Consider the following 16,294-nt stretch of genomic DNA (forward strand, 5'->3'; position numbering starts at 1 on the left):
AATTAAAGGGATTAAGATTTTTTTAGTGCTAATTAATAAGGTTTTGTTGAGGGGTTTTTTCTCTAATCCCCTTCGCATGGAATTTATCTTCATCTTTATAAAGCACGATTCTCTGATGGGATGTGCTAGGGGATAACTGGGTGTCATGCATAACAACACGTTACCCCTCTAGATTTGACACGTAACCTCAAAGGTATCTTAGAAAGTGCCTCCTCGTAAGTAAATGAGTTAGATGGTGAAGCTGGAAAGTGGCTAACTTACTAGCAGACAAACAGGGAGGTGGTGAACCGCAGATCAATTAACTAGCAAACAGGCGAGCTGTGAGCAAAGTGGTGACTTGAATGACATCCCTTCCTTAATCGGGTCGGAATATGAATCACCTGAGCAGACCAAATTTCGATTTTGTGAAGTATAATATAACAAGTTTATAAACATAGGATAGTTATTAGTTTTTAGAATTACGAGATACATGTATTATTGAGTTTTATAAATTCTTTGTAATATTTATTTATAGTGTATTTTGCTTTTCGTCCGTGAATATTGTAGGTAATGAAACCTAACCATATTTTGTGTGTATAATTTGTTCCATAAATAATCTAATCTTAATTACATTTTTTTCTTACAAAATACTAAAACCTCTTTCTTGCCTAATAATGCTCATTCCCATAGTTTAGAATAATAAATAAATAAATTAAATATATCTATGTAATAATATCCGACACTCATCCTAAATTCGAGCAACATATAATAACTACGTAAAGAAATGAAGAAATGACACTATCGACTATACAATCCATAAGGCTGATATTTAACCACAATAATTTCACGACACATTTCTAAGATCAAAACCACCGAAGGAACCTCTCTTTTGTTGCTCCATTTCTGCTTCTCTAGATATCGTATTTTCCCTTTCTTCATCTTCCACCATCTCGACGGCAAGGTGATCGGATTCGGGTACTCGATCAAACATTACCGAATGAGACGGATCGAGGCTGAAAGAAGGTGAAGTTCCGAAGGCAGATGCGGTCTCAAGTGAAGGCCGTGCTGAAATGTAATTACTTTTTAGGGCGATTTGTTTTCTAGCATTGGCTCGCCATCTTTTTAGACCTTCCACCACGTTTTCAGGGAACACAGCTTTCTTCATTGATGTCCCCATCTGTTAAAAACATTAACTTGCAATCGGTTAATAACAATTAACTTAAACCCTAATGTATCTTTGGATTTATTAATTTTAATTTTACATTATATTCAAACTTGAAAAAGATCCTAATTTTGTTATTTTAAAATATTAATATCGTATCAATTAATTTTTATTGAATTTAATCGTTCGTGAATTCTATATTATCCGTGAATGCTTCACATTAAATCTAAACTAACATTTAACATCTAACCTAACAATCAAATATAAGAACATCTAAAACATGCAAATATACATGCAATTTAAGTTCGGGTTGAATCAAATGATTACGAAATTAAAAACAACGATGAAATTACCTGAGTGACTAAAGCATAGAGAGGCAGAGTAACATATCCACAAAGGATGTGAACCAAAACTCCCATTACTACTCTTATCACAATGTCTTTGGTACTTCGATGGAAACACGATGTTAATCCAAATTCATACTGCATATTTTATAACCAAAATGTTCAAAAAAAATTAAATGGAAAAAGAAAAAAGTGTAATCAGCTGCAGAAATGCTTACCCACGTCCAGGTGAAGAATGCTAATTGAAAAGAGTTCTGCAAATTAACAAACAAAAAAACATGATTTTTTTTTATTAGGTTTTCGGAAACAATCAAAAGGGAGTAGAAATGGAAGGTTAAAAAAAAAAAAAAAAAAAGGTGACCTGAAACAAAATGAAGTGCATAAGGTGGAGAAGCAGTTTAGGCCAGCCAATCCAGAAGAAATCATCACTAGGCCTAACCAGAAATGTTCCTCTCACTACTTGGGACCTGTTATGGCTGTCCAAACACATCCTTGTTATGATGCCTTGTAGTTGTGTCCCAACCACCAATAACATCTGTTAAGCGTTACATTTTACGTTATGTCTAAAACCTGTATCTCGATATAAATATCAGATATGAATATAGCTGACACTTGTGTTTTTGAGCATAAGTTGTTTTACTTACCAGTAGTGGAATGAAAGGAAGCCAGAGATAATTATGAAAATCTGAAAATTACATTTGAAAAAAAATGAACTGGTTTTAGCATTAACAGGCTTAATTATAAAATTGCATATATATATGTATTGTTTTGAGATAATTACCATGTGCATTGAAGAATATGAACAACACTGAGAAGATCCAAATCCAGAGGCTGAAACCAGTGGTTAAATATATCATTATCAGATTCAAGTATAATATATATGGGAGGAAGACAAGCATCTATTCGGTCGAGTGGTAAAAGTAAGGTTTCTGAAGAAGACAACGTTGGACCAGCTTTATCTCTCATTTAGGAGTTCGATTTATTGGCTCGATTCTAGATTTAATCGAAGTTGACTGTAATTACTGAAAACCGGAGGTCTGAAGGGGAAAACACACACACAAACATGAAGATGGTTCATATGAAATAGACCAACCTTATCCCCACAACCACTCCAAAGTCCTTTTCCAAAGCTCTTTTTATGTACTTTTGAAAGTCAAAATTGCTTCCCTCTGAAAAATGGGCCTGGGAATATATACTAAGAGTTCAAAATTTTGGATCAAAATGAAGTGGTCAAGTGCTCTTATTATTACACATTGTCAATATTACCGTAATGAATCCATGTCTGAGCGTGAAGTAGTCCACTTTGGAAACAGATGAATAGAACTGTCGAACAAAACACGCCTGCAAGAATAATACATGTCAACCAAACATCGTCATCAGTTTTTAACAGGTTTTCATGGTTTTTTATGTTTATGATAATTGACATGATCACAGTTTTCTGGCAATAAAACGAACCGGCCAACGAAGAAACTTGTGTTCACTCCAGAATCTCAGGTGTCGCCTTGCAAATGATGTTTGATGGATAAGTTGGAACCTCCGAGGATCTAATTGTAATGGATGAAAGTAAGATGGTTCATAATGCAATTTCACAGTAATATATGTATAGAATACTGATGATCGTTAGCTGAAATTATAATAGATAATAAACCTCGGGTTGCAACTTGCAATCGAGTTAATGTTAATTCAATCTTGATTCTGAGTTGATTGAGGGATTGTGTTAGTCGTTAATTTTTATAAAATTAATTGAATTAATAGATTTTTTTTATTTAAATACACATACTTTTATGTACATTTAAGGTTGAAGTCAGAAAAATTTTTGAGAGCCGAAATTAAATTGTTTATTGTTATGATAGTAAAAATGTAATTTTATCATTTTAATAACCTATATCTTTATAATTTAAAAGAATCAAATTTTTTATCACCCCAGATTCGTTACTACATGCATTATTGATAAAAGTTCCAACTTCTTTAAAAAAAATCTTTAAAGTATTGTACAGAGACGAAGTCAAGGGCTAGCGCCTTGACCCCTTGGTCAAATAGAAAAATATTATTAGTGCTACATGCTAAGTATTAATCATTCATTTTAAGGCCTTTAATCATTTAAATAAATGAAAATTTTGTAATTTTTGCCCATCCTAAAAATTAATTATATAATTTAAGTTCTCTTAAAATAAAATTTTTAGTTTCAATTCCCTTAAAATTTTAGAATTTTATTTTGATCACCTAAATAAAATTTTTATCTTCATCCCTAGACCCGAAGTGTTTATACTTAGTTTTAACTCTAGATTTTATCTCTCGACTTTGCTGAGCGCCTCAAGGGGCATGGATTAAAACCACATCAATTTCTTTGGTGGTGAATGAAGGCACTCTCACTCCAAGTACCTCTCCAAACTCTTGACAAAATCGAAAGATAAAATTCAAGGCTAAAACCAACGAAAACTAATATTCTTGTCCAACCTTCTCAACAGTTCCCAACCCCAATAGCTTACCATTTGAGAAAAGATATTCCAATGTTGTTGTTTCAGCTTCCCAAGATTTCCATCTTCTCATCTGTCCAAAAAAACAAAAAATCAAAGCAATAAATGTCAAACACAAGTCGCATTTTCCCACTTAGCTTTCTGAGAGAAAATTTTACTTTCTTCGGAATTTCCTCTCACAGTTCCCCTTTTCCATTTAGTAGCTGATTTTGATTTGTATTGCATTATTTTAGGGGGAATAACCAGAGTCAAAATTAAACCACCAAACACCCCATTGCTGTCCTTTTTACATTAAAAGAAAGATAAGAAGATAAGAGATTAACATGACCCCTAGAGAGAATAGTAAAAGGACTTGGTAGAATTAACATTTTATTTAAAAATAAATATTAAAATTTTACATTATTTTTTTATTCTACGTGTAATTATATATATTAAAAATGAATATATATCAATTTATTTTTATATTGAATAAGTATAATTATTTGTATATGTAATATAATAATGTTAGTTGTTCTGAAAATTGAATTAAATTAAAATATCATGTATAAAATGCACATAAATTAAAGTACAAGTATATCATTACACATTAAACTAAAGTTCATGTGTAGTTTTGAGATTTATCCATTTAAAATTATATAAAAATATTTTTTCCCATTTGTAGAACCATAAAAGCTTTAAAGATATTAACTTTGTTTAAAAAATAAATGACATTTTTAAATAACAAATATTAATTGATGGCAAAAAAATGTTAACTCTATTAAAATTGAAACTAAATAAAATTTAATTTTTGATAATTTATCAAAAATATAAATCATTGAAAAAATTGAAAATGTTACCTTTGCCATTCCAAGACTGAATGTAAGGACGCAAGACAAACAATGGAAGAAAGCCAGAGTAAACATCAAGTATTGAAGTTCCTTCACACCTTGTCTTGACAACAATGATACCTTTCCCTGTTCCAAAAACCAAACATAAACCCCACTAATCCATTACTTAAAACACGATTAATGAATATGATTAATGTTTGAATATAATAGAATACGTACCTGTTCTTGGCATTTTGCTTCTTCTTCGCTATCATTTAAAGGATCATTGCAAGGGAGAAAAGTTTCGCCTACGTTCTTCGGGATACAAATGTTTGCTATTCGCTTTTTGCTTACAGTTAATAGCAATGATATGAAGCCCAACAGCATTAATTCTAAGTGCAAGAATGTTAGTTTTATTCATAGTTAGTAACACATAGAAAGGATGATAAGAAGATGTTGATACACAGAGGACGTTGTGGTGGCACTGCAATTCTTTTGAGAAGTTTGGGGGTTAAAAAGAGCTTAAAACACCTCAAAGGATGGTGGACAGGTAACAAGGATTGTATCAGGCTAGGTGTACGCCCGTCGATCAAAGGGTTAATCTCGAGAGAGGAGTCACCCACAAGGCGGTCCTCCGTGTGAAGTGAAAATGTTTGATTTTAGTTTGGATTAATCCTCACCTGATTTGATCTTGTCAAGGGCTTGAATGAGTGACTTCCTTCTTTTCTTATTGAAATACTGAAAATTTAAGGGGAAAAAAAGAGTGATTTTTGTAGATAAAACCTTCATTCATGGGTTACAGTCTGTAACATACCTTAGCCAAAAGATGAAGCAAATACTCAAGAAAGATGGAGACCACAATCAAGAGAAAAACAACCGTGGCAACAGCCCATGTCGGGGTTGTTTCGAGTGTTGTTTCAGAGCTCGTCGTTGTCGTCTCTTCCTCATCTGCCATGTCCCCTTTTTTTTTTTTTTAATGTCTGAAACACCTGGACTTTGTAATTATTTGTGGAAATAATAGACGAAATATATAAAGTAAAAACAACGCAGGGTTCTCGGTTAGCCAACACATGGTGTGTTGTGTAAAACAGTGATTCGATTTCCTGATACTGTTTTTTCTCTTACGGAATCCATTACGTGCGACATGACAAAGTTGAAAAGAAGTTGAATCTAATCACCAATTCTAAACACACCACAAATATAATAAAATTTCTAATTAGACAGCTATTTGGTGATTGGTGAAAATTTTATGGGGTTTTGGTTGTTTATGTGGAACTTTCTGAGATTTTTGCCGACTAGTCTTAGGAATAACTTGAGAATATTAATTGTTACGAAAACAGATTGAATGAAAATTTATATATAGAAATATCCGTTTGTTATACTACTTGACGGTGTTCCTTATCAACTAGCGGCACCATTTTTTTTCCCTTAATCATCAGTGTTTAAAAATAATAAATTTTTAATAGTGTCACTTGATATAGTGACGACATTAGACTAAAGTATGATTATATAAAACATTTAAGAAGTTAGCGAAGCAATTATCATTTTTAGATTGGCTTAAGAAAAGGTGTTACCATCAATGGTTTTTGGTATATTTGCATGTTAAGTCTGTCTCCTTTTGAAAAAAACCCTTCTCATTTTTTTTATTTTTTAAAACAATAAAATTAAAAACTATATAAAATTCTTATTTAAATTACCCAAATATATCCCTAAAAAAATTTCCTCAACTTTATCTAAATTCAAATATAGTGTGGTGCCGCCTAAAATTATTATTTTTTTAAATATTGAGAATTGGGTCATAATCAGAGGGAAAAAGGAGATGGTGTCATCGATTAGTCAAGCAACACCAACGGGTACTATAGCAAACGGGTCATTTTCGCATATAATTTTTCCTCTAACCTATTTTCTTAATTAATTAATATATTTAGGTTATTTATATAAAAAAAAAAGTCAATCCATGTATGTATATATTTGTATAATCAATGTTGAAAAGTGAAAACATTCAGATCCAGTTGCAAATTTGTCTAAGTTTCAATCTGTCATTTGATTAGTTTATCAATGTATATGAATAATCCATATTGAAAAGTGAATATATTCAAATTCAATTCGACTCAATCAGTTCGTACCAATTCGCAAACCAATAGACTTAATATATTTCTTGATATCCCAACTAATTGAGTTCAATTAATCATATCAAACACTTCAATTTTAATGCAGTTAAAAAAGTGAATAAAAATGTAGGGATGATGTTTTCTTTTTAAGTTTATACTATACAATAAGCAACAGCCTTTGGAGCAAAGTAGATGTCAGGCGCACTTGGCTTTCTCAATACTCAATAACCATTCTTGACATTAAGTTTTATTGACTTAATTAAAAAAAATTAAAAAGTAAAGATTTAATAAAAAATATAAAATAGACCTAATTCAAACTTTTAAAATTTTTGAATTAATGAGAATTTACCAAAATTTTTAAGTTTAATTATAATTTAGAAAAGTTTAATAAATTTTTTAAAAACTTTAATATGTTTCATATTAATTTTACAATTCATATTTATTACTCGTGACTGACTGTTCTTTCTAATAATATTATTTTCATGATTCAAACCTTGTTGTATTATTAAAATGTAATATAACACTGATATTTGTAATCCTCCTCTATCAATGAATATTTTTTTAATAAAAAAGTAGCAGCTGAGAACCGCATATATTGCAGTTCCACAGAGCATTGAAGGACAAGAATATATGTCTGGTGGCTACGGGGTCAAAATTTTTGTCCTCTAACTGTCATCACAAGTCATATTTCTCACATCAGCAATGGGTTCTATGTTAGTTTCAATCGTGAAGTCAAAGAATTTTACTTTATAGATCCTTGCAAAATTTATATTAAAAATATTAGATTAAATTATTAATTTTTCTAAATGGTTAAAAAGTAATGTTTTTAAAATGAACTGTAATTGATTATGTCAAAGCATTGATTTATCGATCTAATCAATTTAATTTAATAAATTTTAAAAAAATCCCGGCTTAACCACTTATTCAACTAATTTTTGAACAATCTAATTGTAAGTTCTAATTATATACGTTGTTTTTGACACAATATTTAAAACTATCCATAATTATTTCTCAACCCATAAATAAAAAAATAATATACTTCAATGCACTCGAACCAACATATCAATCGAGTTAAGTCTCAATTGAGAGTAGTGTCATCATTCTTTAATACAAGGTTTAAGGTTAAATTACAACTACAGTAACATATAAATACAATTCATAAAATACAAGAACATATATAATTAAAATGTAGTAAGCAAAACATGGCAACATTCAATGTGACAAAGAGCAGATTATATGGAACAGAAAGCGCATAAGGCTTGAATGGAGAATAGTAGAGTACCACCACAGAGGTCAATACATTACATGGTGTTTTTAACATATCCATAGAGCAGTTAAAAGTTAGAATCAAAGTCGTTTCATAAAATTATTACAAGTTTTTTCAGTTTTAGGTAATGGAAAACTAGATTCTTGCAATAAAAATACATGCAACTTGGCCAACCATAGGGCATCTTTCTATGCTCAAACATCAGCTGCATAACGTTTAAGACAATGTTGCAGAGTTCCCTGTAAAAAGAATGTCGAAAAACTATCAAATGCCGAACCAACTTGAATACAAAAACTAAGAACCAATCATTTTCAATAAAACCCTGACTATAGAACTCCATATTTGTGGACCCGAACATGCTATTTTGTGATTAAACTACAATGCAATATAAAAAAATGCATATCTTTGACAGCATAGAGATTGCTTACTTTTAGTACAATTGCTTCCAAACTGTGCTTGTCACTGCTGGAGGATTTGGATGGAAATTTTCTCCGATACAAGGTAAAAGCGATCCACGACCCAATGATAATGTTGCATGTACCACGCTGTCTTCCTTAGTTGTATCAAGATCTCCTTCAGTTAAGGAGAAACCAAAAAGCCTGCAGCTATTTTTGCAGGAGGCTAATTCTTGATTGGTCCCAAAAGAAGGTTGAGCTGCCAGAGGTTGTGAATCATGTTCGCTGATTGACGATGACAGTAACTTGGCTCCATAAGTTTCGGGCACACGAAAAGAACTCACTCCCCGCTCCATTTCCTGGTTGAAGTTACGAGTAGAATTGAAGTTCGGAACTGGATTGCTTGCTTGTTGGAACATCAACACAGAAGACGGTGAGGAAACTTGCACAGATGGTTGTACAGGACTATGTGTATTATATCCCTGCATCGAGGAAGACCATCCACTTCTAGTTCCCGACATTTGCCCAACATTAGTGAGACCAGCACTGTCATTTCCTCGAGTCTCTTCCATAGTTGAGCCTTTTCTATACAGAGAACTTAGAAAAATTTCTTGACCTTGCAAGACCTTATGGAATCCAAAAGATTCCCCAAAGCCTACACCTTTATACGAAATAACGGGATTCAACGGAGGGTCTCTACCAACATTTCCAATTGTAGCAATGCCAGAACCATTAGATCCAGGAAAGCACCGTCGTATTTCAGACCGATGCATGTTGTGACTATCAGCACCATTATAAAGAGTGCTAAAACCCAATATTTCTTGACCTTGCAAGACCTTTTGGAACCGCAAAGGTTCCCCAAAGTCGGGTGCTCCAATTCCATCTGTTATAATTGAATGAAGGACCGAGTCAAATAACATTGTGTAACACGGGAAGAGAACTAGTTATGGAAAAGAACCTACCAGGAACCATAAATTCCGGTTTTCCTGAAGGCAATCCAACCCTGTTCCTTTTCGAACAGGGTGAGAGCAAGCAGTTAGAACTAGAAATAGAACCGGAAAGTTCAATTTCCCAGGGAGAAACCCTCCCGTGCTTGTTGGCGTCAATATCATCCCACCTCACCTGCGAAAATGAGTCAGAAAGAACCATTAGATGACCTCTAGCAATGTTCTGATAAATCAGAAATAATGAAGATATATCGAACACATACCGACAAGCATTTCCATTTTGAACCAGGCCATCTAACAGGATCCAAATCACTAGTTCCAGTTATGAGTCCCGAGGATCTGCAACAAAAGAAAATTTCAATCAAGGACCTGATACATTGGTGGTGTAGGTCAAAGATAATATAATTTTAACTCAAAGAGTTGCGGGTTCAATCGGGTCACACCTTCGTTCTGGTGCATTTTCAGTTTCAAACCGCATTTTGAACCTCATTCCAACAGAAAATGAACGATCAAGGCTCTTCCTGAATTTACAGACCGGAACTATGAACTCCGATGAACTAGCCCTGCTACACATAAAAAAGATAAGCTATTCCGTTCTCTGGGTGAAAATGAAACAGTTAGATATAACAGTAAGACTAAGGAACGAGCTTAGGAAGATTTCAACAATAATACTGGTTTGTATATGACACGTATATCTACACTAAAGACAACTTTAGAAACTTCTCTATATTAGGTCTTAAACAATGTCTGACCAAGGTATAGTACACTTGGGCTTGAAGCGAACGGGAAATAGAGGAAACAAGTGAGAAATGCCAGCCTAATGTTAAACACTTCAACCCCGAGCATTAATGTGCATATCACAGTTCAATTTGTATCTTGATAATATTGCTTGTGTAAACAGCAACATACCTTGGATTGTAGTAAATGCTGAAAACACTTTTCATAGATATAGCATGGACCGCATCTGCAAAAGTGCTGCGGTTCAACTGCTTGCTGCACAAAGAAAGAAAAGAAGCCCCGTTTTTAATTTGGGCAGCTCTTCGGATTCCCAGCCTCAGTTCTCCATCCTCGCCTCTGCCATCAACAATAAATAAGATTCCAATAGGATATTAAATAAGCCTTCACAAAAGGAAAACCTTTGAACCTAAGAAAAAGCACAGCATCTCCGGATACGAGTTTCTTCTTGTTTACGAAAGCACTCCACCCAGTAGTGAGCAAATGCCTCCGTGGTTGCCCTACACGATCCAAAAAAATCTTAGTAACAAATAGATGAAATCCATAAGCGTTCGTTCCATTAATTTAGTGTATATACCTCTATAAATGTGTCGAAATCTCCATTCTACACCGTGTAGATCTTTTGCAACGAGCTCTTGTGATGGCCTCTGCTGATCATAATCCTATAAATCCAATTAACTTAAAATCAAAATCCCATACAGAAGAATGCTTAACGAAAACATACCAAAGTCTTGTAAAAACAATATCGAAACAAGAGTACAAGAGAATTACCAAGGGAGCGAAGCAGTCCTCCGCAGCTCGACGTGGAACGGAGAAACCACCATGAGTACTGGTATCGGAAGCCGTAAGGGTCTTACAGAACATGTGCGGCGTGGCTAACTTCATATCTGCTTCGGCATCCTCATCGTCACCATCTACCTCTTGCAAATTCTGCTCAGTTTGCTGTATTATTACATAATTTACACAAAACCAGGCACAAAATTTGTAGGTAAAGAAAATAGAAATCACCTTGCAACCAAACAGGAAATGCATTAACCAATAAAAATGATAAACCAAATTAAGAATTAAGTTAAATGAAGGACCTAAAGTAAAGCATATTGATTCAAACTGATTACACACACACATATATATTACTTATGGTTTTACTATAATCAAACCACTGAAGTAAGCAATACAAGAAAATGGAATAAAAACTAACCTCATTATCAGGAACCAGTGAAACTTGAGCATAAACCTCATCTGTAGCACCCTCAGCCTACCAACAAAAGACAAGCATTTCATAGCAAATATTATAACAAAAAACATAAATTTTCAATAAAAATATTAATTTTACATGGATTTTCTTGAAAGTTGAATTAAACCCAGAACCCCCCAAAAAATTTGAATAATTAAAACCCAAGAAACCACCCAAAAATCCAAACTTTATAGCTCTTACAAACAAAATAAAAGCGACAGCTTTGAAAAAAACATGTATATAAGTAGCTTACATGGAGCTTAACATCAAGAACCCGACAAAACACATGAGGAGGAAGATCATAAACTGAAGCTAAGCCGGAAAATTCGGGAGCTTGTTCCAAGTGGCCTTGAGGGAAGTACACCACTACACTTCCTTTCTTTGGTAAAGATATAAGTGGACCAACACAAGCATGCAAAAGCTCTAAACAAACTGAAGAACTAAAACCAGAAGCACTCAATACAGAAGATGGTGATAAAGAACAAGACGACGGCGTTTCATCTTCTTCAGTAGTGTTCAGATCGATTAAACACCCCATTGGGGGAGTCAAAGAAAAAGGGGTTTTCTCAAAAAGTTAGAGAAAGCTTTGGGTTCTTTTTTGTATTTGTAATGGAAGTGAGTTTATGAAGAAGAAGAGCATTTCATGACTGCATATTTAGAGAACATGGTTTTTTTTTGCCAAACTTTAAAGGAGTCGATTGTCGAGAGACCCCTTCAAAAGAAACCAAAAGAGAAAGCTTTTTTTTTATGGGGGGGATGGGGGAGGGTAGTCTTGTTTTAGATATCAAAAACAGAAGCTTTAATTAAGAAGACTTAATAATTAGATTTAGATATGTACATGTAAACAGTAAAAGATATATTTGGTGAACAGTACAAATTTATATAGAAGGAAAATTATATTGGATTATTGGAAAGTAGGTGGGTATTTTTGATGTTTTATTTTTGGGTGTTTTCTTGACTGAAAGGTCTGCAAGGAAGCAGAAAGCAGTGCTGCCACTGCTGCTGCTGCTGCTGCAATGCTGCGACTGCTGTGAGTGATGTGTGGCAGAAAGAGAGAGTGAGTGAGTAACCAGGAACTAAAGAGAGCTTTGAAAGTCAAGTAATTATATACAAAATAAAATAAAATATTACAAACATGGAAAAGATAAAAAGTTTTAAGGTATAGAATAAATATATAATTTTTCTCGTGCTTGTTAAGACATATGAATAAATTCAAAGAAAATAATGGAATTTTTAAATTAGATAATTTTGAATTAAATATATCTTTCTCATTTTATTATTTTAATTTGATATAATTAATTTTTATGTATTAAGATGAAAAATAATAATGTTTTTATTTTATTTTATTTTGTTCTATGTAGAATACTCATTTATTTTATTTTTTATTTAAGCACACATTTAATTTCTGAACTTATTTTTTTTCAACTTGTTTTTAATTTTTTTCCTATTTTAATGTAAATTTAGATGGACTATGTGTTTACTTGCAGTTAATGTAAAAATAATAATGACGGCGATATTAAATATTGTAAAGTGAAATAAAAAGTAAATTAAACGCAACATCCATCTAAACTCATCATTAGTCTTTCAACTTAACAATTTCTTAATTTCGGTCATTACGATGATACGACGTATCATGTAATCACTCATTTTTATGTAAAAAATATATTATTAAGTAATGATACGCACGATACTAAAATATCATATCGTCAACATGAAGTAAAAAAATAAATTTGTCAATTAATGTAAAAATTTTATTTTAATTTTATCAAATTTAAAATTTGGTTTATTTTTACTCTTAATTTTGAAAATTTAAGCATAAATGTAAATTCTTCGAACTGCTTAATTAAGCTTAAAATTAATCTCTCTCTTCTTCTTCTTTTTTTTTTTTTTTTTTCAACTCACATCCTTCCTTCATTGATCCTCTATGCTTTTATCAGTATTCTTGATGCACCAATTAAACATCATTTCTTGAGTGTCACAGCAATAAGCTCTTTTCTCTCCTCCTTTACTTTCTTGTCTTTTCACTTTTGACATTTTTTCCCCGGGAAAAAAAAGATGGAAATTCCTCTATATCCACAAATTTTATTTCTTATCGACTCAAAATCTCGACTTTTGAGTTTATTAACAAAAAATAACGTGATTATTGCTTCACGTTTAATAATTTTTTTTTCTAATTTTATCTTAATTTTAAAGTTAAATTACGTTTTTTTAATTGATCAAATAAGTCGAATTTTTAAATTTTAGGGAAATAAATAGATTTTGAAGAGAGTTTATGAAAATATGTCCAGTAGACAAACACGTTTTCTATACAGTTGATAAGGAAACATCTCCAGCTAGTCGCGCTATTCTTAACATATCAACAGAAAAGTACGTCTAACTGGACGTGTTTTCATACTCTCTTCAAAAAGTTAATCTATTTAGCCAAAAAACTTTTTTTTTTGACATATTTAATCAATGTGATTATTGAATGCAAAATAATATTAAAATTAGTGAATCTTTTCTAATAAAGGGACAAACTCTTTTTTTTCCCAACTTCATATCCAGCCTATATTTGTTTGAAAAAGCAAAACCCTATAATCTTCAACTTGTCAAGTTGTTAGCCATGAGATATTTACATACATTTATATGTGTATACAAATGGAGATAAAAGGGAAGTCATAAAATCTTTTTAGAGTGTTGAAATTAATTTATATATTTTGTGAGATTTAAAATATAATTTTATAATTTTAATAGTTTACATTTTATAAAATTTTAAAGAATTAAATCAAAATTTTATGATTTTTAAGGGTTAAAGTATAATTTTATCTTATATTAATATAATTTTTTTTTATAAATTGTAAGTTAAATTTTTTATGTTAGTGGGTGGGCCAACCCCCGGTATCCTCTTGTGGGGAATGATCTACTTGCACCAATCTAAAACTTAAGTGATTTTAAATAGTATCATATAATTAATATTTTAATGATTCAACTGTTAAATTTATTAATATATTTGTACTTATCATGCATATAAAATTTTAAACCGATTCAACATCTCTATCATATTTATCTAAAATATTGTCTATATTAATATATATCTAACGAAAATTTTTTACGTAAAATGAATAGTTAAAAATTTTAATTTATGTCAAACTTGACATGTATAATCTATACAATATTGGGTCATTAAAATATTAATCGTAAAAAAATACGAAATAATAAATTACAGTGATATAAGTAAATCCTCCGTATATATATACAATATTTTCTTTTCTTCTTCTTCTTTTTCATAATTTCTGCTTTGAGCAAAGTTTTGACTTTGATACATAGTTTTGTAGGCCACTAGGGTGTTTTCTTTTTTTGCTTTTCTTGGGTAAAAGGCAATTACAAATGCAAGGACCCATTGTGCCTTAAACCAACAATGGAATATGACAATCATGTTTAGAATTAATTGACCCTTCTAATTTGTGTGCTTAGGGTGACAAAAAGCTAATCTAATCTATGTCACTAACTTGAAAACATCAATTTGTGATACTGTATTGCAATCTTATCCCTTAATTAAGGGATAATAGAAACGGAACATCATCAGTTAAATATAACCGAGTCTGAAGGTCCGTTAAATATTCGAAAGGGTTTTAAGAAAATATTAATTTTGAAAATTAAGTTTGAAAACAGTAAATAAATTATGTTTTAAAATATGAGTCGGGGCGTACTCTAATAATTAAAATCCGAACTTGTTTTCTAAATTTATAATATTTTGTTTTATATTTAATGTGACTTATATTACATGAAAAATAATGTAAATGATAAAATAACACATGTTAAATTCACAAATTGTTTATATTTTAAATTTTATTAAAGGAAAAGAAAATAAAAATAAATTAATTTGAAATTCTTCAGATTAAGTTCTTGCTTTCAAATTATTTATTATATTAATACTCTACTAATATAGTCGTAAGATATGCATTTCACTTTCATAATTTATATCATAAATGAAACCAAAATTCAAAATTTATTAATTTAATTTTAATTGGTAGAAGGAATTTCATTACTGAAAAATATAATGGAGAACTTTATATTAAAAGTTATACTGTATTTGATTCCCTTTACTTAAAAATGTATAAATTAATTTTGTATATTAGATCAAAGAGTAGATTGATCCTTCATTTCTCTCTATGAATCGGTTTGGATTTTCATTTGAGTTTCATTTTTATGATTTTAATCGATATTAACTACTCAAAATCTAGAATTTGAGTTTATAAATTATTTTATTTTATGTTATTGGAAATTTATTGATTTATTATTTAATTATTGGAAAAGTTAATATTTAAATTAATTAGAATAAAAATATATAATTTAATCAATTCTAAATTTAAATTAAAGTACATTAAAAATAAATTTTAAATTATTTGATACGAAATTAAAATAAAAATAAAATGTAGACACTAAAACGACATCGAACATCATGATTCTACAACGTTGAAATGGAATGGAATGTTTTAGAGGCGGTTGGAATGAACGCGCTGTATAAGAGCGTGGGAAAACAAATTTATATATTTCCATTTTTTTCCCTCACTTTAATCTTTGGCGTCAGTCTGTGAGTCCCACCCACCGCACTAAGATTGTTTGATTATTAGACTTTGGGTGTTGATTAGGTTTCCTCTCTACTTTAACAACCATTCATCTCAAATCAAACCCATTAAAAATTAATTAATAAGCAAAAACATGTTAATCTAATCATGTTTAAACAAGGAAGCAGAGTTTTTTTTTTTTTAAATCGAATCGATAATCAACTCCATCGTATCATCAAATTTTAAATTCGATTTGATTATTCTTTTATTTTAATTGAATAAAAATTTAA

The 16,294-nt window shown here is 31.1% G+C and overlaps 2 protein-coding genes across 3 annotated transcripts; both read right to left on the bottom strand.

The window, feature by feature from the left end:
- Positions 1-565: 565 nt before the first annotated feature.
- Positions 566-6,109, bottom strand: LOC108488642 (MLO-like protein 12). The gene is made up of 14 exons (XM_017792933.2): positions 5,583-6,109; positions 5,449-5,506; positions 5,009-5,160; positions 4,799-4,915; positions 3,975-4,035; positions 2,941-3,029; positions 2,752-2,826; positions 2,579-2,667; positions 2,267-2,316; positions 2,130-2,170; positions 1,847-2,020; positions 1,704-1,739; positions 1,495-1,623; positions 566-1,156 (listed from the first exon to the last, which is right to left on the bottom strand). The coding sequence occupies exons 1-14, from the start codon at positions 5,721-5,723 to the stop codon at positions 824-826; spliced, it is 1,545 nt and encodes a 514-aa protein (XP_017648422.1). The 5' UTR covers positions 5,724-6,109; the 3' UTR covers positions 566-823.
- A 2,002-nt stretch (positions 6,110-8,111) lies between these two features.
- On the bottom strand, positions 8,112-12,548 carry LOC108486999 (auxin response factor 3-like). 2 transcript variants are annotated; one of them, XM_053020066.1, is made up of 11 exons: positions 11,711-12,548; positions 11,422-11,478; positions 10,995-11,153; positions 10,801-10,885; positions 10,633-10,723; positions 10,398-10,562; positions 9,932-10,051; positions 9,752-9,827; positions 9,504-9,663; positions 8,575-9,424; positions 8,112-8,385 (listed from the first exon to the last, which is right to left on the bottom strand). In XM_053020066.1, exons 1-10 carry the CDS (start codon positions 11,993-11,995, stop codon positions 8,577-8,579), a joined length of 2,046 nt encoding a protein of 681 aa, XP_052876026.1. In that variant the 5' UTR covers positions 11,996-12,548; the 3' UTR covers positions 8,112-8,385; positions 8,575-8,576. The 2 variants fall into 2 exon arrangements, with proteins under 2 accessions (XP_052876026.1, XP_017646680.1); XM_017791191.2 differs by having other exon boundaries at positions 10,995-11,165.
- Positions 12,549-16,294: the final 3,746 nt, after the last annotated feature.

The sequence above is a fragment of the Gossypium arboreum genome, chromosome 10 (genome assembly GCF_025698485.1).
Source record: "Gossypium arboreum isolate Shixiya-1 chromosome 10, ASM2569848v2, whole genome shotgun sequence".
Taxonomy (NCBI): Eukaryota; Viridiplantae; Streptophyta; class Magnoliopsida; order Malvales; family Malvaceae; genus Gossypium; species Gossypium arboreum.

Excerpts from the sequence above, each read along its gene's own strand:
- LOC108488642 (XM_017792933.2), bottom strand. The coding sequence starts at position 5,723 with ATGGCAGATGAGGAAGAGACGACAACGACGAGCTCTGAAACAACACTC. Across the intron at positions 3,030-3,974 it reads GGAATATCTTTTCTCAAATG|ATCCTCGGAGGTTCCAACTT; the intron begins GTAAGCTATTGG and ends CATTACAATTAG. Across the intron at positions 2,171-2,266 it reads CATATTCTTCAATGCACATG|ATTTTCATAATTATCTCTGG; the intron begins GTAATTATCTCA and ends TGTAATTTTCAG.
- LOC108486999 (XM_017791191.2), bottom strand. The coding sequence starts at position 11,995 with ATGGGGTGTTTAATCGATCTGAACACTACTGAAGAAGATGAAACGCCG. Across the intron at positions 10,724-10,800 it reads ATTTCGACACATTTATAGAG|GGCAACCACGGAGGCATTTG; the intron begins GTATATACACTA and ends TGGATCGTGTAG. Across the intron at positions 10,052-10,397 it reads AGCATTTACTACAATCCAAG|GGCTAGTTCATCGGAGTTCA; the intron begins GTATGTTGCTGT and ends TATGTGTAGCAG.